This window comes from Dendropsophus ebraccatus, chromosome 15, assembly GCF_027789765.1.
Source record: "Dendropsophus ebraccatus isolate aDenEbr1 chromosome 15, aDenEbr1.pat, whole genome shotgun sequence".
NCBI lineage: Eukaryota > Metazoa > Chordata > Amphibia > Anura > Hylidae > Dendropsophus > Dendropsophus ebraccatus.
In genome coordinates this window covers 21773655-21797223 of record NC_091468.1, presented here as the reverse complement: position 1 = coordinate 21797223, position 23569 = coordinate 21773655, and the positions used below count along the sequence as shown (strand labels likewise).

General features: G+C 44.2%; 1 protein-coding gene across 1 annotated transcript; it reads left to right on the top strand.

Annotated features, from left to right (window-relative positions):
- Nucleotides 1-5742: 5742 nt before the first annotated feature.
- CCDC185 (coiled-coil domain containing 185) lies at nucleotides 5743-7772 on the top strand. The gene has a single exon (XM_069954829.1). The coding sequence runs from the start codon at nucleotides 5743-5745 to the stop codon at nucleotides 7483-7485; it is 1743 nt and encodes a 580-aa protein (XP_069810930.1). The 3' UTR covers nucleotides 7486-7772.
- The last annotated feature ends 15797 nt before the right edge of the window (nucleotides 7773-23569 follow it).

Genomic DNA, 23569 nt, shown 5'->3' with positions numbered 1-23569 from the left:
TTCCTAATGATTCTAGGTTGTTGAGTGTGACAGACGCCTGAGATGACGGATTGTTCTGCTTCTCTGTATTGCAGGCATCCCTTTATTCCTTTATCATTTCTATGGGTAAATTTAATGTTGCTTAATATGCGCATATAAAAAATGTATAAAGTCCGGCGGTTTTATATGATGAAGTATGTATGAGAATGTATGGAATCATGACGCTGATCACACAGAGCGGGTTCCTAGACTGCGAGCTGATTCATTCATTATGAATGTATTTGCTTTATATCATGGAATAGACTCCGGAGAATTTTTTACATCAATTCATGTTTTAATGTCACATGACCATCCGTAAGAAGGGTCTTACTTTACAGCAGCGATGCGAAAAAAAAAGCAAAACAAAAACATGAGGACAATATGGAGGAAAAAGGGGGTTATTGGGCAGTCAGAGACAGGCACCCACAAGAGAGGCCTGAACGTTTTTTTCCTGCTTCTAATCACTGTATACAGATCAATCATATGGGCCCTATATGCCTCCCTTTTCTCTATATGCCCCCCCCCCCTCATTATACTAACACAGCTCTGCATGTGTATGACAACACTAACAATTTTAGGGGTCAGCAATAATATTCCTTGTAATGTAGCCATTGCTGTTTTTATGGGTTGAAATCTAATATGCTAATGTCTTTGATGGTCTAGGGTGCTGTCCAATATCCCTAGCGGTCTAGAGTACCTTCTGACATCTCTGGTGGTCTAGTTTGTTATCTAATATTCCTAGTCATTTAGCGTGCGGTCTGATATCCCTTGTGGTCAAGGATGTCATCTAATATCCCTCTGGGTCTAGGATGCTGTATAATATCCCTGGTCTAGGATTTCATCTTATATCCCTGGTGGTCTAGTGTGACATCTAATATCCCTCTGGGTCTAGGATGCCATATAATATCCCTGGTCTAGAATTTTAATCTTATATCCCTGGTGGTCTAGGGTGACATCTAATATCCCTCTGGGTCTAGGATGCCATATAATATCCTTGGTCTAGGGTTACAATTAATATCCCTGGTGGTCTAGGGTGTAATCTAATATCCATCTGGGTCTACCATGCCATATAATATCCCTGGTCTAGGGTTACATCTAATATCCCTCTGGGTCTAGGATGCCATATAATATCCTTGGTTTAGGGTTACATCTAATAACCCTGGTGGTCTAGTGCGTCATTTAATATGCCTCTGGGTCTAGGATGTCATATAATATCCCTGGACTAGGGTTACATCTACCATCCCTAGTGGTCTAGGGTATCATCTAATATCCCTCTGGGTCTAGGATGCCATATAATATCCCTGGTCTAGGGTTACATCTAATATCCCTGGTGGTCTAGGGTTTCATCTAATATCCATCTCGGTCAAAGATGCCAGATAATATCCTTGGTCTAGGGTTTCATCCATTATCCCTGGTGGTCTGGGATGTCATCTATTATCCCTCTGGGTCTAAGATATAATTTAATATCTCTGGTCTAGGGTTTAATCTTACACCCCTGGTGGATGAGGATGTTTTCAAATATCCCTGATGGTCTATGGTGTCACCTAATATCCCTGGTGGTTGGGGATGTTATCTAATATCCCTGGTGGTCTAGGAGGCTATCTAATATCCCTGGTGGTCTGGGATGTCATCTATTATCCCTCTGGGTCTAAGATATAATTTAATATCTCTGGTCTAGGGTTTAATCTTACACCCCTGGTGGATGAGGATGTTTTCAAATATCCCTGATGGTCTAGGGTGTCACCTAATATCCCTGGTGGTTGGGGATGTTATCTAATATCCCTGGTGGTCTAGGAGGCTATCTAATATCCCTGGTGGTCTGGGACCAGTCATGAGTCATCCCATTGTCTTTCTGGTTAAAATGGAGGGCTTGTGGGTTTTTATAGCATCTAAGTGCATCTATTAGGCCCTTAGAATGGGAGGACCTGATAGGATGTTTGTGAAGGTTATGTTATGGCAGGTATGATACGCTGCAATAAAGAAGTATTGCAGTGTATTATCTGAGAAAAAATATATTTTACCTTTTTTTATCTTTTAGTTACTAAAACAGTGTCCTATAATCTAGGAAATTCAGCAAGCCTCCCCTCAGCTGTTATTCCTATCCCCAGAACTCAACGTAGGCATACAGCGCTGTACAACTGGTATCCATGTTACTATACCATAAGAAGCGGCTCTTTAAGAATTTTGGATGATCTGGAAATTCTGGATAAATACGCCATGTTGCAGCTAATGCCTTTGACTGTCTATTGGTCTAAAGTTGTCATTATTTTTATTGCCCCCGTTTACTCTCCCCCCCCCCTTCGCAGTATATATGTATTTTTATTGCCCCTTTTACAGTCCCCTCCCCCCGCAGTATATGTGTATTTTTACTGCCCTCCCTTACTGTCCCCCCGCAGTATATGGGTGTTTTTATTGTCCCCTTTTACTGTCCCCTCGCAGTATATGTCTACTTTATAATGCACTTACATGATTGTAAAATGGTAGACACTACAATTATATATTGTATAGTATGGAGACAGGAAATTATTTATTGTACGGAGACAGGATTTATATCCAGCCATGAATACAAGATGCAGGAACTGGGGAAAAAATATAGGCTGTTATGGGAATGTGGTTTATGGCGCCATTCTGGCAGTGCTCCCTGAGCATTCTCTGGTTGGCACTACCTATGAGAATGCTGTCTTAGTACTTAAGATGGTATTTTCTGGATGGCACTGTTATAGGGAGGACTATCCACAAGAAAGAACTAAATTAGTTTTTTTTTTAAATTCATTCTAAGGATGACACTGATCACAGGAAAGTCTGACACTGTTATAAATCCCCCATAATGTAAATGATAAAAAGGGCACCCTCTAGCTGGCACTGTTTAAGAACGGGCTCTTGACTTGTGTGTATGTTTGGGGGGGGGGGGGCACCTTGGCACTGGGGGACACAGTTTAGATGGCACTATTTATAGTAGCTCTTTAGCACTGTATATGGTACCACTCTGGCACGGTTCATGAGAGCCCTTTTTGTCTGGCACTTTTAAGGAGAGCCCTATCTAGCTGCCACTGTTTATAGAGGCACTGTGGAACTGTTAGAGGGCCCATCTATGGCTGGCATTATTTATAGGGGCACTCTAGAATTGTTAAGGGGCCCATCCATAGCTGGTACAATTTATAGGTGCACTCTGGCACTGTTAAGGGGGTCACTCTCTAGCTGGCACTCTTTACCAGGAAATTCTGGCACTGTTAAAGAAGGGTCTGCTCTAGCTGGCACTATTAATGGAGGTATTCTGGCACTGTTAAGTCGTGGCCATCTCTAGATGATACTTTTTATAGAGGCCCTCTGGCACTGTAAAGTGGTCACTTTCTAGCTGGTACTTTTTATAGAGGTGTGGTGTCCCACCATGGATGTTGCTATACATCCCTCGCAAAAGCCTGTACTTATTGTAAGTTAGTGTTGATGTAGTAGTGATAAAGTTTCGCCACTAGATGTTGCTATTGTAGATATGTGTATCCAGTTGCTGCACAGCTCATCTCTTTCCTTATTTCTTCTTTATGCACTCTTCACCCATTCACAGCACACCTTACGGAGAGCTGTAGATAGGAAATCACATGGGTAGAGGAAGTGTAGAGTAGTCTTAGTCAGGTTCCTGTATGGTGAGGAAGCAAGACAAGACGCACTTAACAGTTTCTCTTCAAGTAACCTTACTCAACACTGTGCAGTGTTAAACCCCTTTCAGGAGAGGACAAATCAGAGATCATCTCAACCCACGCTGTGGACTAGGAGAGTCACAGTGCAGGACAGTATCCACAACAGCAAAAAGCTAGAAACTGATCCAGATAGAGCAAAGTTGCTAGAAGCCTATGAACTCTATCTCGCAGCGCGGTTGTTAGCAGGAACCCGTCAGCAGTCCGCTCATCCCAGGTACAAGTACTTTCAGAGTAAACAAGATATTATTTATGGTAAAGAGACTCTTCTTCGCCCCGCACCAACACAGTATACACACACTACTTGAGACATTTCCTCTTTCTTTGGGTGGCAGTACCAATAGTCCGGGAGGGTCACTAGACCACTCTTGCCTAACTTGACTATAACACCCCAAGGGACCCCTCAGCAGCCAGGCAGGTTACTGACCACAAGGGAACAAGGTGTATCCGGCCCTCCAAAATAAAAGCAGGTGTGCCACCATACCTGTGTGCCCAACCGGCACTGGCGTCACAACACCCTAGGGTCCGGTTACATCTCGGCCAACAACCACAGGATTGGTATCACATTCTACCATCTGAAAAAGTGACCGGCCATACCTTCACTATAGCACCGCGGGGGCTCACACGCGGGGTCACTCTCTAGCTGTCACAATTTATAGGGTGCACTTTATAGCTGGCACAACATATGAGGATACCCTGGCAATGTTAGGGGGTCCCTCTCTAGTTGGTACTATTTATGGGGGCACTCTCTAGCTGGCACTATTTGTGGGGGCCACTCTCTAGTTGGCACTATTTATGTGGGCATTCTATAGCTGGCACTGTTTATGGGGGCACTCCCTAGCTGGCACTATTTATGGGGGCACACTCTAGCTGGTACTATTTATGTGGGCATTCTATAGCTGGCACTGTTTATGGGGGCACTCTAGCTGGCACTATTCATGGAGGCACACTCTAGCTGGCACTATTTATGGGGGCACTCTAGCTGGCACTATTCATGGAGGCACACTCTAGCTGGCACTATTTATGGGGGCTCACTCTAGCTGGTACTATTTATGGGGGCACTCTCTAGTTGGCACTATTCATGGAGGCACACTCTAGCTGGCACTATTTATGTGGGCACACTCTAGCTGGCACTATTTATGTGGGCATTGTATAGCTGGCACTATTTATGGAGGCTCACTCTAGCTGGCACTATTTATGTGGGCATTGTATAGCTGGCACTATTTATGGAGGCACTCTCTAGCTGGCACTATTTATGTGGGCACACTCTAGCTGGCACTATTTATGTGGGCATTGTATAGCTGGCACTATTTATGTGGGCATTGTATAGCTGGCACTATTTATGGGGGCACTGTCTAGCTGGCACTATTTATGTGGGCATTGTATAGCTGGCACTATTTATGTGGGCACACTCTAGCTGGCACTATTTATGTGGGCATTGTATAGCTGGCACTATTTATGGGGGCACACTCTAGCTGGCACTATTTATGGGGGAACTCTTTAGCTGGCACTATTTATGGGGGCATTCTGGCACTGTTACCAAGGACACTCTCTGGTTTGTGCAGTTTATAGGGGCACTCTGACACTGAGTGAGGGCAGACTGTCTGCACCATGGCTGCGCTAAATAGATATTGTCTGTTGCCCATAGCAACCAACCAAAACGCAGCTTTCTTAGTCTGCCCAGCGCTTGGTTGCCATGGGAAACAGATACATTCTTTTAAACGGCCTCGCAAATCCCCTCCATCGTCTCCAATTATAACTTATCAGCTGACAAGCAACCATGTAAAAATGGCGGCTCCTAGTCTTCTATAACAGACGACATGCGTTACACGACTTATTACACGGTTTCTCGCTCTAGCGTTCGGAAACAGCCTTTCACGCATGCGTAGTACGGCGGAGCTCTCTGTGGCGCTCTCTGAGATGCTGCCACTAGAGGCCGCACGGTGCGTTACCTTTCTGTCGTCATGAACGCTTTGCTAATCACCCTGGGCAACCGAGCGTAGCGTCGTAGTAACAACGGGCCGAAAGAGAGATGGAGGACGGCAGACGGTCTCCCTCCTTGCATCTAGACCTGACAAATTTTGAGGGCGGCGGTGACAGCCGGTATGTACTCACCAGCCCCCGTTCCCTGGAGGCCTGTGCTCGGCTGGGAGTGCGGCCCGTGGATTTGCTGTACAAGTCCTATAGAGAGATAAGAGAGGAGAACCCGGGGGCCTCCAGCCAGGAAGTCAGTGAGATGTATGAGGCCCATGAGCTGGAGAGGCTGAGGAAGGTGAGGCAGTGCAGGGAGCTGAGGAGGAAGCTGCTGGGTAGTGACTGTGACCCTGGTGGTCCTAGCTCCTCCGGGACCACCACAGCTGCTCCTAGCTCCTCCGGGACCACCACAGCTGCTCCTAGCTCCTCCAGGACCACCACTGCTGCTCCTAGCTCCTCCGGGACCACCACTGCTGCTCCCAGCTCCTCCAGGACCACCACTGCTGCTCAGAATCCCCGCAACAGCCGAAATGCGACAATCTCCCCCAATCATTGGGACTACCTGGACCTCACAACATCCCCAAGCCGCAGGGACCTCCGTAACACTGTCGCCTCTCCAACCAAGAGTCCCAGAGGTGAAGGAGAGATGCGGAGAAGTCTAAGCCAAGGAAACCTAAGTGCAGAAGTGAAAGCCCGCCATCTTACCCGCAAGGTGGAGAAAGAAATCAAGGTGTCCGTGCCAGAAAAGGATAAGAAGATAGCAGCCCTGATGTTACTCAGACACCAAGAGGAGGAGACGTCCAAGCAGAGGAAGCTACAAGCCCAGCAAGCCTGGGAAGAGCTCCGCAGCAAGGAGAGGCTCATCCGAGAAGCACTAAGCAAGAACGACTGGACTGAGCGGCCTCAGAACCATAGAAAGAGCCCCAGAAGCTCCAAACTGGAGTGGCAGCTGGACGCTGTCCGCTATCTAAACAATCAGGAGTGTAAGGCATTGTCCCCAGAAGAAAGGATCCTTCTTAAAGATGGCATGAAGAAAGCCCAAAGAGATCTACAGTCAAAGAGGCAAATGCAAGAGAAAGATATCGGAGAATCGGGTAGTCGTCTCCTGGAAGAACGCATGCTGCAGGCCTTCAAGGCCAAGATGATCAAAGATTTACAGAACAAGAAGAACCTCCAGGTGAAGAACGAGTACGAGAAGCTAAGACATTCCCGGCTCAAGGAGGAGGTGGACAGCCAGCTGAAAGCTGAGGAGCGCTCCAAGAGGATGACCATGCAGCTGAAGGAGCGACGATTCCAGGAGATGTATGAGCAGATCCAGCAGGAACGCCAGAAGGAGATACAAGAGAAGGCGTCCAGGGAAGAGGCCATGACCATCATGGCAAAGATCCGAGCAGAACAACAGGAGAAGGAGCAGATAAGACACAAGAAAATGCTGGCCCAAGTCACCAACCAGAAGATGCTGCAAGCAAAGGATACGCTGGGGAAAAGTATCCAAAGTAAAGCGGAGCGGACAAGAGAACTGAACGTGGTCAAGGAGAAGGTCCATCAGCTCCTAAAGCAAAAGGTGGAGGAGGATGAAGAAAGTCATCGCCGAAACCTAGCCCATCTTATCAGGGTCAAAGATCATAAAAGCGACAAGGTCCTCAAGGAGAAAGAAGCCACCATCGAGGAGGGGAAGAAGATTGCCCGGGCCTCCTTTCACATCCGAGATAAAATCAGGGAACAGACCAGGAGCAGAACATTCGACCAGATGGCCCTGCAGGCCCAGCTCAGCGCCAGCTTCATGAGATCCATCCCGTAAAGCAGCAACAGGGAACCTGAGGCCCTCCAGCTGCTGCAAAGCTACTATTCCCTAAGCTTTGGCTATCCAAGCATGATGGGAACTGTAGTTTTGCAACAGCTGGAGGGCCGTAGGTTCCCCATCCCTGTCATAAAAGTCAATGCCAGCCCTTTGTGGAGTATTGGTGGCCAGGTCTGGGATTAGATCATTGCAGAGTATAAGGGGCAGGTCACACAGAGTAAAATTGGCGGAATTCTGTGGCGGAACTCTCCACCGCGGAATCTCGCCTGCCTCAGTGTGACGTTGTTTCTTTATGGGAGGGCTCGCATGCCTCCGCTTCTGTCGCTCTCCACTCAAAGAATTGCCATGTCAATTCTTTCAGCGGAGAGCAGAGGTGCGCAAGCCCTCCCATAGAGAAACAGTGTTCCACTGATTTTACTCTGTGTGAACTGGTCCTAAGGGTAAGTTTACATGGCTTGGAATTGCTGCCAATTTCTCTAGTAGATTTGCTTTAAAAGATTCGCTAATCTCATCCACATGCAGCAAAACTCTTCATGGAAATAGACCTGTGGTGTGAGTTTTTAAAGGGGTTGCCCAGGATTAGAAAAAACATAGATGCTTTCTTCCAGAAACAGCGGCTTTGTTTCATTGAAGTGAATAAAGTTGAGTAGTGATACCCCACACAAGTATAGGGGCGATGCTGTTTTTTTATGGAGGAAAGCAGCCATGTTTTTTTTCTTTTTAATTCTAAAGGACCCTTTTAAAGGGAACCAATCAGCCCAATTGGCATGTGGCATGTGGCATGTTTTTGGATTTGTGGCAGATTATACTAGTAGATGGCAGTAGTGAAGCCTTGATAAATTTCTTCCTATGTATCATTTTGGATTTGCTGCAGAAATTAAAAAACAAATCTGCAGCATATTTGACCCATCCTATCAAGCCGATTACAGCTCTAAAGAAGTGAATTGCACATTTTAGTCGCCTGGTCTGAAAAGCTTCACATGGAAGAACCTTTAGTACTCAGTGTCAAAATGATCATGTCTGCAGATGTGTTTCTCTCTGTGGAGATGCAGTGAACAAATTAGCCTAAAGGAAGAAGACTGTCTCCAGTAGGTGGCGCCTGTGATCCTTCCTGCGCTTCTCAGGGTTATCTTTATAGATTATAGACACTACATTACTCCTACAGACATACATCACTGGAGTGAGGATATCAGCACCAGTGACCAAGTCACTATGAGTGATATAAAACAAAGTGGATGATAACTTACAGCAAAAGCATTCAAATCCATCTCATGAAAGCTATGGAGGAGGCGGCTTTCATTAAACGGACCATTCTATGACTTTAATTGTTATAAATAGTAAAGGGGTACTCTAACTATAGACAATGGTAGAGGCCAGTTAGGATATGGATTGTGTCTGATCTGTAGGTGCCAGTAGCTGCACCTTGCTGAACACAACCGGGTAGGAACAGCGACATGGCTCCATTCACGTGATAGGAGATATCTTGCAGTATCAGACACAGCATGTAGTTGGGAAAAAAGCAGAAGCCCGTTTACTGTCGGCCCCCACCTATCAGAGACTGATGGTGTATAGAGATGAACGAACCTCACAGTGGCTGGAAAAGTTGCATGCAGCCCTAAGGCTGGCTAGAAACATGCATACAGCCTTAGCCCATAGCCTGTATCCACGTTTTCCAGGACACCTTAAAGGGGTTATCCAGTGCTACAAAAACATGGCCACTTTTCCCCCCTCTCTTGTCTCCAGATTGGGTGGGGTTTCAAACTCAGTTCCATTAAAGTAAATGGAGTTTAAAGGGGTTATCCAGCACTACAAAAACATGGCCATTTTTACCCCTCTCTTGTCTCCAGATTGGGTGGGGTTTGGAACTCAGTTCCATTGAAGTAAATAGAGTTTAATTGCAAACCACACCTGAACTGGAGACAAGAGAGGGGGGAAAGTAGCCAATTTTAGTTTTTGTAGTGCTGGATAACCACTTTAAAGGGGTTGTACACCCAAAAATTTTTTCTTTCAAATCAACTGCTGCCATAAAGTGCCAGAGATTTGTAATTTACTTCCAGTAAAAAATCTCAAGCCTTCCAGTACTTATCAGCTGCTGTATGCCCAGCAGGAAGTTGTATTATTTCCAGTCTGGAGAGCAGGAGAGGTTTTTTATGGGGATTTGCTGCTGCTCTGGACAGTTCCTGACATGGACAGAGGAGGCAGCAGAGAGCACTGTGTCAGACAGGAAAGAAAACACCACTTCCTGCAGGACATACAGCAGCTGATAAGTACTGGAACACTTAAGATTTTTTAATAGAAGTGAATTACAAATCTCTGGCACTTTATGGCACCAGTTGATTTGAAAGAAAAAAAAAATTGGTGATTAACCCCTTTAATTGCAAACTACACCTGAACTGGAGACCAGGGAGGGGGAAAAGTGGCCATGTTTTTGTAGCGCTGGATAACCCCTTTAAGGCTGCATCCATTTTTTCAGCCACCGCTAATCAAATGCTGAGAGTTTGGCTTCAGATGAACCCGAGCTTGCTTGATTTTCGCTCATCTCTAATGGTGTATTCTACTTTATGCTATAGGGAATGAGCTACTTTAAGCTGCAATACCAGGTACAGTCACTACCGAAAATATGGCGCTTTGCCTGGTAACCCGTAAAGGGACCCTTCATTGATCTGATCAGTGGGGGTGCCTAGAGTTGGACCCTTAGCTATGTAACCTAAGGATAGACTGTCACTTTTCTAGTCCTGGAGATCCCCTTTAAGGCTTACAGCCTGATAACAGACAGTGTTGTGTTATAATGGCTCCTGTGTTATTTACTGTGAAAGTCGCCGTTTCCATTGATTTGTATTGAACCAGTTTCATAACAAGCAAAATGCAGGCTGGAGCCAAGCCTATTGACGATATATATATATGTTTGCATATATGACGCCATTCACAATGCAGTATTGTCTGGTTATTTCCTGCACATTGATCTTGCAATTGATTTCGAGCCACTTCTGCCTCAGCATTGTGATCACACATTACTCTCCTCCGATTACTGTCAGCGCGAAAACCTTCTTATCTTCCCCCCATTGTTACCAGGAGCCATCATTTTTCTCCTTCAGGTGATAATAAGCTGATAATATTCAGTTTCGCTGCAGGCTGTAAAGCAGAATGGTTGGTTGTAGCCTAATACACTGACATCTAGTGGGCAATATTGAGCACTACAATCATTTGATAATTATCCAGAAAAACTGGATAAATAATGGTACAAAACAATGTTTATAGATTTATAGTAAATGTTTTATAAAGAAATTAGCTAAATATAAGGGAGTGAATGTGTTTTTGCTGATTCTGCACCACAGAGTTCAGTATTTATCATGAATGTTAAAGACAACATACAATATATAATGTAGGTGTCATTATGGGGTTAGAAAAATGAGCTTACTGCTTTTTCCAGAAACAGCGCCACCTCTCTTTGCAGGCTGTGTCTGGTATTGCAGCCCCTACAATACCAGAAATGGACAGATGTGGTGCTGTTCCTGGAGGGGGAAGCCAATGTATTTTTTTTTATAAGGACAACCCTTTTGATTCTAAATATCTTACTCCCCCAATCCCCCCATAATATTCTAGACAGCTGAGATATGGGGAGCTGTTTGATGGTTACCTCACTGTAGTTGTCTTTGACATGATGGGAAAATAAAACTTATTGTGATCAGTGTTTTGTCTATATCATAGGTAGTAATGTGAAGCCACTGTCAACCGCTCCCTATATCTCAGCTTCCTGTGACCGTGGCATCTGGGGTTAAAGAGATTGTCCAAAATTAGTAAAACATAGATGCCTTCCAGAAACAGTGCCACACCTGTCCTAGGGTTGTATTTGGTATTGCAGGTCACTCTCTGACATAAATAAACTGCAGTACCACAGGAAACCTGTGGACAGGTGTGGCGCTGGGATTAGAAGGAAGCAGCCACTTTAAGTGGAGCTATGTTCACACCGAACAAACTAACAAGTGAACGGCCCTCAGGGCTTTATGTGATTTACTGTCTTGTGTACTTTGATATACTGTGAATTGTAATTTTTTATTACTATTTTGTAGGAGATTATATCAGAAATTATTGTAGATGTTTATTTTTGTATGACCGATATCTGACCAATAAATGTGATGGAGATATAATGGTGTGGTATCTGGTGTGAATCCATGATGGAAAATGTGACCCATCAGACCAGACGTCTTCTTCCATTGCTTCATACTGTGGTTCTGATACCCATTGTAGACACTTTCAAGGATGGATAGGGGTCACATTGTCGCTGACTTTTCTGAAGGGCCCCATACACAGCAAGCTGCCATGTGAGCTGACTCCTTTCTATCATAGACAGCGGGAAGATTTTCAGGAGTTTGCCCTACAGCAGCTCTTCTTTGGGATCGGACCAGATTCTCCATATACATTAATGAGTCTTTGGCTTCCAATAACCTGTCTATGGCCACCGGTCATGCTTCCTTAGAACACTTTGGGGTTCAGCCCCACCACTTAAGTAAGCTTACTTGCATAGATCATGAACTTTTATATCACCCTGTGTTGTGCCACATGACAAACTCTGGTCTACATCTGTATTTCACAGTTTGCAAATTATGTTGTATCCTTAACCTCATTTACTGGACGTTATATGTGCTGTATTATTGTAATGTGATGCTTTACTGCCATCTGCTGGACATGTTGCTAATTGCCAGTGATAGCTGATAAAAATGAAACAGATGGCAGTAAAGTACTAACACTAGAGATGAGCGAACCTGCCAAGGTTCGAGTTAGTATGAACCTAAACTCTCGGCTTCTGACTGCCGCTGTCTGCCCACTCCGTGGAGAGGGTGGATGCAGCCGGGGGACCGCCTGGAAAACTGGGATACGGCCATAGCCATAGGCTGTATCCCAGTTTTCCAGGCGGTCGTCCGGTTGTATCGCCCGCTCCGTGGAAAGGGTGGATACAGCCGGACGACCGCCTGGAAAACTGGGATACAGCCTATGGCTATGGCCGTATCCCAGTTTTCCAGGCGGTCCCCCGGCTGTATCCACCCTCTCCACGGAGCGGGCAGACAGCGGCAGTCAGAAGCCGAGAGTTCAGGTTCATATGAACCCGAACCTCGGCAGGTTAGCTCATCTCTAACTAACATGTGTACAGCTTTCATATCACATTTGTAAGTGTTACCTATATGCAGGGCTGGCGTCAGCACAGGGCTTACCCGGGCAAGTGCCAGGGCCCACAGCGCCTCTAGGGGCCCAGTGTTCTAATTTTCAGCCCGCTCACTGTAGTGCAGGGTGATTGGGCTGAACATCAGAAGACAAAGCAGATGAGCAGGACCTGCACAGAGAGAGAAAAGGGTGAAGGACCTGATCACATGACCCGAAGGTCCTCAACCTTACAATGTGGAGCTCCTCCCACACAAGAGTCTGGTCACATGGGCATGATGACATCACATGGCCTTTAGCCCACTTGGAAACAGCATCTACCGAGAAGAAAGCCCGGGAACTGCAGACTGAGATTAGCTCCTCCCACACAAGAGTCTGGTCACATGGGCATGATGACATCACAGGGCCTTTAGCCCACTTGGAAATAGCATCTACCCTGAGCTGTAAGTGCTTTGTGTCAGTGTCTGAGTGTGTCAGTGTCAGTCAGGCAATAATGTGCATTTGTAGATGTTAGTGGTGTCTCAAGTAATTGTGCATAGTGTGTGGATGATGGGTACATAGTGGATGCCCAATGGCACGCAAAAACCTGGAGCCGACACTGGCTATATGATATGATATATGCTATAGACTCAGGATCTTAGCAGTACAGAGCAACCATAGATCTGGAAGAAATGGCTAATAATAATAATAATAATTTTAGATATGTTGGCCCTCAGAGCTGCTGTTGGCTTGAATACTTTTGTATGCAGGGGATTTGGAGCTGTGTATCAGAGAAGCTGAGCTCTACTTCCATCCATATAGAGATAAGGCAAAAAATGACTCAGCAGACAGTTTTGAATGTATAAACTACATATAAGTGGCAGGGAAAGAAAACCCACAGATCCTCCAACAGCTCCCATATCTTGGAGACACAGCCCTCGCTCACCCCAGAGAGCAGTAACTATGGTTAACCTGAGGCTGTACATGTGTATTGTCATGGTGGCTCCTCTTAAGACTTGTTTGCGCTTGCACTTTGGTTGATCTGTTTACCGATGGTCTGGCAGCTACTGTGGTTTTTAAGTTATTATGATTATACTGCTCTGTTTTAAATTGTATTGTGGCAAGTTGGGTTCATACCTACTGTACTGCTACTGTTAGCCTATTGTAAGTCTTTTTCATGCATCTACAATAAAGATATTGTTTTTATTTTTCTTCCCCTTACTGGAACAGCTGCAGCACTAGTGACACAGCTGCCCTAGGGAATTCACATGTTCCATGGAAGCTACGAATGAGGAATCCCTGTAGTGGAATGTATCACCATCCGACATCATGTATCAATATCAATATGTCTGTGTCACTAGTGCTGCAGCCTCCCCTGATGTATATATAATACATGTTACCATTAGAATTGACATTATACTGGGGGAGCTGTCTGTGTCCCTAGTGCTGCACTCTCTCTTGATTTCTGTATAATACATGGTATCATTAGAATAGACATTACACTAGGGGAAGCTGTTTGTGTCACTAGTGCTGCAGCCTCTCCTGATGTCGAATACATGTTACCATTAGAATAGACATTACACAGGGGGGAGCTGTTTGTGTCTCTAGTGCTGCAGCCTCTCCTGACATCTATATAATACATGTAACCATTAGAATAGACATTACATGAGTCCTATATAATTCCCTCGTGTATAAAATACATCTTACCATTAGAATACACTTTACACTGGGGAAAGCTGCCTGTATCACTAGTGCTGCAGCCTCTACTGATGTCTATATAATAAAAGTTACCATTAGAATAGACTACACAGGGGGGAAGCTGTCAACAATGACTGACAGTAATAAGGGGCAAAACACAACTCCGCTGTTATCACCAGTGGCTCTGTCAGTAGCGCTGCAGCTGGCAGAGTGTAGCAGAATGATTGACAGTTGTCCCTGCTGGCTCTGCTATACTGGGCCACGGCTGCAGCACTAGTGACACACACAGCTTCTCCTGAGAATTCATGTGTTCTGTAATACATGGAAGCTACGGACAGGAAAGTGCTGTAGTGGAATGTATCCCCGGCATCATGAATCAGTATGATGTTGGGAGTAGGAAAAGTTTTTGAATGTTCGTGGCGCTGTAATAACGGTGAGAGAGCCAGTAGCTTTTTTCTCTCTCATTTAACTGTAAGTGCCCATTATTAGCGCCTACAGTTACCTGGGCTAGGCACATCACCTGGTGTTTGCTGCATGCAGTCACCAGCCCTTGGCAACCAGCCCAGGATTTTTTCCTCATCTCTTTCTGACAGCAGGTGGCGCCACCTGAGGCAGCTGCTTCAACTGGCCTCATGGCAGAAGTGTCCCTGCAGTAACCTGTGCGTTTGGAGAACCTGAAGTGGGGGCCACTAGTCTGCTGGCCGGGCCAATTGGTGATCACAGCCCACCAGGAAATCGGAAGAAAAATGCAGCATTAGACGTCTTAACCAAACAAATTCTGCATTAATTGAGATAGCTCAAGGTTATAAGGGAGGGGGGGTCAGCACTGGTACACAGGCTAGAAAGCCCAGCAAGGTCAGTTGATTGATAGGAAAAAAAAAAGAGAAACTGAGACAAATAAAATTGTGTGAGAATTTGCATGAATGTCAAGAATGTCTTGTTTGGGACAAGCCAAGGCCAGCTAGATAAATGAGAATAGAGAAACTGTAGACAAGAGGGCTGGCATCCCCTACGCAAGGTTCTCTGTATTACTGTGAGCCCTAATAACCTAGGAGAAGGATAGAGATGTCACATTCTGCTCAGTGGGGTAATGCATTATCCACATGCATGGCAGATCACTGACATAACAGACCATATAACCTTGCCTTGTACTGTCCTGTAGTCAGCATGGGGGGAGGGCTCCTGCTTATTCCAGTTGCCTTAAAAGAGAAGTCCTGTGAAAATTTTTATTATAGTATTATATTGCCCCCCAAAAGTTATACAAATCACCAATATACACTTACTTATGGGAAATGCTTATAAACTGCTTTTTTTTTCCCTGCACTTACTACTGCATTAAGGCTTCATTTCCTGGATAACATGGTGATGTCATTTCCTGGATAACATGGTGATGTCACTTCCTGGATAACATGGTGATGTCACTTCCTGGATAACATGGTGAGGTCACTTCCTGGATAACATGGTGATGTCACTTCCTGGATAACATGGTGATGTCACGACCCGACTCCCAGAGCTGTGCGGGCTGTGGCTGCTGGAGAGGTCTTTCAAAACACGTACATAGATCCGAACACAATTAGATTATCGTTTAAAAGAAAAAAATCATCACTTGTCATTTGCTGAACGAGTGCTATTTACCTGTATGCGTAAAAGGACCCTTATAGAGACCGGTCTGATGTGGGGAGTGTGATAAGCCACAGTGGGCAAACGAAGCTGATGATTTGAGCAGCTTCAATATTAGGGCCCGTTCACACTACGGGAACAGCGCCAAAATTCTACTCGGAACCCCTGCATGCGAACTCCATGCTGGATCCCGCCTGCTATCTCTTTCAATGGGAGGCCTCGCACACCTCCACTCTTCGCGGCTCTCCACTCAAAGAATTGACATGTCAATTCTTTGAGCAGAGAAGCCTGGAGAGCAGAGGCGCACGAGGCCGCCCATTGATAGACATAGCAGGCAGGATTCAGCGTGGAGTTTGCGTGCAGGGGTTCAGAGTGAAATTTAATGAATGTAATGAATGAGGAGGAGGAGTATTTCTCTAGCAGATGACCCCCCGACGCATTCATGCTATAATAACCTAGGAGAATCAATGACTAAGACGCTGCTCACATGCTGCTCATATGATTAGTAAACGTCTCCAGTATGCAAATTACATTAGAGACAGTCTGTAAAGTTTTATAATCAGATGATTACATAATGATATTCTGTAGACATGTACAGTATTCATGGTAAGGACTAGGACTATGAAACGTATTTACCAGCACAGTGGGGGGATATGAAGAAAGTCAAAAACTACTATAACAAATGGCTGCACTGTGCAAAGTAGCCTGAGGGGGCGCACATCATTGTTCAGGTTTTTAACAAAGGCATGGTCTTGTATGCTTTCCTGAATATGTAGGTGACGGTATATCCCAGCTTTTAGACATAAAGGGGTTGTCTCCTGAAGGTAAATCAGTCTAAACTGATGCATTATGTGAAATGAAACATATTTCACATAAACAAGAACTTCTGAAAATGGCTGGTTTAAGATATTGGGGGAGATTTATCAAACTTGGTGTAAAGTGAAACTGGCTCAGTTGCCCCTAGCAACCAATCAGATTCCACCTTTCATTTTCCAAAGAGTCTATGAGGAATGAAAGGTGGAATCTGATTGGTTGCTAGGGGCAACGGAGCCAGTTTTACTTTACACCATGTTTGATAAATCTCCCCCATAGACTTCATACTTCCCTGTTTTGATCACCTGTTGTCCTTGGGTATGACCCACGCTTGGGCATCCATTAAGGTGGGTCTACAATCTCCTTGGCTATCCTCTTAGTATTGCCAGTTGGTCTCCACCGCAGAGGTAAGCAAGAGGGATTGTGGGAAAGTCTGTGGTCTCAGTTATGACAGCTATCTCTCTCATTCCACCCATATACATGGATGCCTGGCTTGGGGGCCCCCATACACATTAGATGGCCATCCACCTGGTCCCGTTGGTTTGGCCGACACCACTCTAATGTGTATGGGGACTTTCAGACTGTGGACAAACCCTCCTTATTGTCAACCTCGGACATGTTGGTCACTAGACATCTGGATATTGGGGTTTGTATCATAAGCCGATCACTCCAGGTCCTGCTCTCATTGGACCAATGGCATGGATAAAAGATCCGAAGACACAGAGAAGATGAGGACTGGCAACGGCTCTAGTAGGAGATGCACAGAGGTTTCAAAAGAAGCTTCTTGTCAGTATATTGTGATATGGGGAAAATATTTGATCAGCTTCGGCCTAGATGTATATGAGTGTTTGTTGTTCTGTAGGATTTTCTGCAGCGCTGTAAACAAACATTTGTAGGATTTTTGCATATAACACAGGAGTTAAAGGGGTTATCTATGGTGGCTTACTAATAGTCATAGGTTATGTGTTGGAGCTGCAATACCTCACATAGCCTGCAGACAGCAGTGGCACTGTTTCTGGAAGAAAGCAATCATGTTTTTTTTAGTTCTTAACAACCTTTACATCCCTATACAACTTAAAGGAGGTGATTTATAAAATCCATCAGGGGGGAACTTGATAACAAGGGCTAACTTACCTTTCCCTGTGTCCGCGGTGAGTGGCGGTACCAGCCTCAGGACCCCAGCTGGACTCCGGGATCTGACACGTCACAACCTGGCAGATGGATTGGCCGCTCAGCCAGTCAGTGAATGGGGCGGGGGTCCCAGGGCCAGTAGCGCTGCTCACTGCGGGCATGGGGAGAGAGAAGTTCATAATTGTAATTTGTAATCAACTTCCCCCCTGCCCCTGCCAGATTTTATAGACTTCTCCTTTAAAGTGATATTGTCACCCCCCTTACTCTATGTGTGGTTCTCCACTCCATCCACATGAGTGGACAATGTCACGTAGGCGGGGCTTTACAGCAGTTGGCGATGGGGCCCAACTGTTGTGTAGCAACGCCTAGGTGACGCTGAAATTGAACAAGAGTAAGAGGGGGTTTACAGTATCACTTTAAGGGTGCCTTCACACATAACGACTCGCAGCGAGATCCGCTAAGAGGTAAGGTCCTGGCAGGCCCCTGTGACTACGTACTGTAATGGAGCCACCCCCTTAACCCCTTCATCGGCTCCCGTGTCGGTATACATTGCCTGTCTCCTTGCTTGCCGCAAAGCAGGAAGCCGGGACCCCGGGAAGCAAGGACACAGGTAATGTATAGACAGCGGGAGCAGATTAAGGGGGCGGCTGCATTACATACTTGCAGCGGTCTTTCAGACCGCCGCAAGTATGTAGTCACAGGGGCCTGCCAGGACCTTACCTCTTAGCGGATCTCGCTGCAAAACTCGCAGTGAGATTTCCGCAGTGAGTTGTTAGGGTGCGTGCACACTACGGAATTGCCGTGTATAACCCGCGGCGTATTCCGTCGCGGAAGTGACATGCCAATTCTTTCGGCGGAATGCGTGATCCGCCTGTGAGAAGTGACATGTCAATTCTTTTCGGCGGAATGCGTAATTTGCCCGTGCATAGAATAGTGTCTATGGCACGGGCGGAAAAGCATGCCGCCGTGTGCGGGGACGAGCATCGGAATACGCAGCGGGTTATACGCGGCAATTCCGTAGTGTGCACGCACCCTCACGTGTGAAGGCACCCTAAAGGGACGTCTGGACTCTTATTGTAATCAGAGCAGGGGGGAGGGCTACTGCTACAGCCAGTTGCTTTACAGAGACAGTAGTGAGGGGAGCTAATCCCCTAGGACAGAAATTTTGAATGATGAATCTTGATATAAGAGAGGACTAAGGGGGTAATTTTTATAAAGTTTTTACGCATTAACTTCTAGCATATAACACAGTTCCCCTGGATTGTTTACAGGGCATCTTAAACAGCTGTATGGAAAATCCTTACATGATGAATGTGATGAAAGAGACTGGCACGGCCATTCATAGAGCCCGAGGACAATGACCGCCATTCAGCACCATCCAACCGTCTGGATCATTCTGAAGTTGTCTCTATAGTGATCCGGCAACATTAAAGTGCTCGATTTAAACTTTTCTTTTTTTTTTTAAGAAACTCTGAAAACTTTGAAATCCTTTATATCCATATTGATGTCATGTGATCTCATTGTCAAGTAGTTGCCTTACAATGGTGTAAAAGTGATACATTTTAAGATTTTTTTTTTTACAGGGCTTATGTTTATTATTGAATTTTTGGTTAGTTGAAATCTTCATCAGTAATGTAGGAAAACCCCCTTTAAGTGAGAGGACATCATGGCTTTCCCATCTGGCACACACGTCTTAGTTCAGGGCTTTTAGACATCTTGTGGTTTCCGGATTTAATTATTTAGAGACATGCCACAAGTTAGTGCCGATTCTCACATCTCCATGTTGTAATGTGACCACCGAGCAGATGTTCAGCTGTATGAACAGACACGTCCTGGAGACTGGAGACACCAGAGCTCACCATGTAAGTGTAATGCAGATCAGGAAGGATTGAGCGGGTGGTGGACAAAGCTTCATTGCATTGTCAGTGATGCAACAAGTGTTACATTTACACAAAATTGTGTAGATGTGCAAACTTTTATCACCTATGGTACAGATCGGATGTGTTGCTGTAGTCCAACTCTAGAATATATTGGGGTCATCTTTTTTTCCGGTTTATGCTGACACTGCCCAGCACCATTTCTTGAGGCAGGACTTACTGATAGTGCAGATAGCCAGCTGCAACGGGCTTTAGGACCATATGTAATCCCGGCTTGTGAAGGGCGCAGGTGTCCAAGGTACCACAGATAGCGGTAGTTATTGCATTAAAGGAATATTTATTAAAGAACGACGCGTTTCGGCCCCCAAATATAAGGTGGCCTTTCTCAAGTTTACACAGAGTAATGATGAACATGGGTTTAAGTAGTATACAGACCAGTCAAGTGAATAATCACTTCCGGGTTCATTACATGTATAGGGGGAAGGCCTTAAGTGTGGGCAAGTCCATTGGTCTATCAGAAAATAAATACAAATCACATTACCGAAACTGTATAAAGAAAGGGGATCTATAACTTACATTTCCCCGAGAGTCCGGAGGGCAGCGTCTGCGTCCGGCTGGGTCACGTGAGCGGCCGAGCGTCATGACGTCAATACGGACGTGCGCAGCGGCATCATGTGATTCCGGAGTTCCGGAGACGTAGCCTGCGGGACCTACGTAGAAAAGATTCAGAATAGTAACATAACGTAAAAGGCGTATATGCCGAAATATAGACGTTGCTGGTATACAAGTGTGAGAGGTACAAAGAATATTAAAAAATGCCATAAATACAGATCAGATATCTAACAGATAGAAAATCTATTCCAAAGGCAATATCAAAATATATATATATAAGAAAATATAATATAATAAAATATAATAATGGTTAAAATGACTATATACTCATCGCCATCTAGTGGTCAAAAACCAATAGGCAGAATAGCTGGGATATTTGGATGGGGACATATATAAATATGTGTATATAAATGTATGTAGATATATCAATGTGAATGTGTGTAAGTATATAAATATATAATTATATAAATATATAAATAAATGAATAGATAGAAAAGAAATATGTCTAAGAGTATATCAATTATGTGTGTATATATATGAATAAATTACATGAAGTCTATTTAATGGACCGTTAATATATATGTCTCAAGCTCAATCTGCAAGTTCTATGCATTCGTTCAGACCGTCGGGAATAAGAGATTGTACCCGATAGATCCAGAAGGATTCTCGTCTACATAAAGATGACCACCGATCAGTACTAGTGATGGGAATCTGTTCAATAGGGTGTATTGTTATATGAGAGAAATCGCTATTGTGATGTTCTGTAAGGTGTCTGGATACACTTTGTTTTAAAAAACCTTTTGTCGTATTATAACGGTGGCCATTGATTCTTTTATGTAGGGGCTGTTTGGTACGTCCGATATACTGGAGGCCGCAAGTACAAGTCAGTAGGTAAATGACATAATTACTGGAGCAATCAAGTCTTTGTTTGATGGGATATGAGGCACCCGTGACATTTGAGTTAAACGTTTTCTCACCATCAGCTATATTGTGACAACACAGACAAAGGGATTTGTCACATTTAAAGATACCTTTTTCCTTTTTACCTTTATTGTTTTTGGTTATCTTTTTATTATCATCATTATTTTTATTTTTATTATCTGTAGGTTGTGTTTGTCGCATTCTGCTCGGGGCAATGATGTTCCGTACTGTCTGGCCTCTGCGGTAAGTTAATTTTGGTATTTTTGGAATGATGTCACGAAGATAAGTGTCGGAAGTGAGGACGTGCCAGTGTTTTTTTAAAATATTTTCAATCACCCGGTGGTCATCGTTAAAGGTAGTAATAAAACTTGATACTCTATTTTCTGAGGGATTGGTGATCTTTTTCTTCTTCTCTAAAAGTGTACTCTGTTTAAGTCTTCGGTTCTTTTGGTAAGCATCACTAATTAATCTTCTTGGGTATCCTTTCTCTAAAAATCTATTTTGTAAAATTTTGCTCTGGGTCTTAAAATCAGAATCGATAGTACAGTTTTTACGGATGCGTAGAAATTGGCTATAGGGGATATTTTTTAGCCACTTACGATGGTGTCGGCTTTCGAAACCATTAACTTACCGCAGAGGCCAGACAGTACGGAACATCATTGCCCCGAGCAGAATGCGACAAACACAACCTACAGATAATAAAAATAAAAATAATGATGATAATAAAAAGATAACCAAAAACAATAAAGGTAAAAAGGAAAAAGGTATCTTTAAATGTGACAAATCCCTTTGTCTGTGTTGTCACAATATAGCTGATGGTGAGAAAACGTTTAACTCAAATGTCACGGGTGCCTCATATCCCATCAAACAAAGACTTGATTGCTCCAGTAATTATGTCATTTACCTACTGACTTGTACTTGCGGCCTCCAGTATATCGGACGTACCAAACAGCCCCTACATAAAAGAATCAATGGCCACCGTTATAATACGACAAAAGGTTTTTTAAAACAAAGTGTATCCAGACACCTTACAGAACATCACAATAGCGATTTCTCTCATATAACAATACACCCTATTGAACAGATTCCCATCACTAGTACTGATCGGTGGTCATCTTTATGTAGACGAGAATCCTTCTGGATCTATCGGGTACAATCTCTTATTCCCGACGGTCTGAACGAATGCATAGAACTTGCAGATTGAGCTTGAGACATATATATTAACGGTCCATTAAATAGACTTCATGTAATTTATTCATATATATACACACATAATTGATATACTCTTAGACATATTTCTTTTCTATCTATTCATTTATTTATATATTTATATAATTATATATTTATATACTTACACACATTCACATTGATATATCTACATACATTTATATACACATATTTATATATGTCCCCATCCAAATATCCCAGCTATTCTGCCTATTGGTTTTTGACCACTAGATGGCGATGAGTATATAGTCATTTTAACCATTATTATATTTTATTATATTATATTTTCTTATATATATATATTTTGATATTGCCTTTGGAATAGATTTTCTATCTGTTAGATATCTGATCTGTATTTATGGCATTTTTTAATATTCTTTGTACCTCTCACACTTGTATACCAGCAACGTCTATATTTCGGCATATACGCCTTTTACGTTATGTTACTATTCTGAATCTTTTCTACGTAGGTCCCGCAGGCTACGTCTCCGGAACTCCGGAATCACATGATGCTGCTGCGCACGTCCGTATTGACGTCATGACGCTCGGCCGCTCACGTGACCCAGCCGGACGCAGACGCTGCCCTCCGGACTCTCGGGGAAATGTAAGTTATAGATCCCCTTTCTTTATACAGTTTCGGTAATGTGATTTGTATTTATTTTCTGATAGACCAATGGACTTGCCCACACTTAAGGCCTTCCCCCTATACATGTAATGAACCCGGAAGTGATTATTCACTTGACTGGTCTGTATACTACTTAAACCCATGTTCATCATTACTCTGTGTAAACTTGAGAAAGGCCACCTTATATTTGGGGGCCGAAACGCGTCGTTCTTTAATAAATATTCCTTTAATGCAATAACTACCGCTATCTGTGGTACCTTGGACACCTGCGCCCTTCACAAGCCGGGATTACATATGGTCCTAAAGCCCGTTGCAGCTGGCTATCTGCACTATCCATCGTACGACTTCCTTGAACGTACCCCGGCAGGAGCTGCGGTGTCCTATTCTTTATGCCTGCTATAGAGTTGTGCCTATAATACAGCAC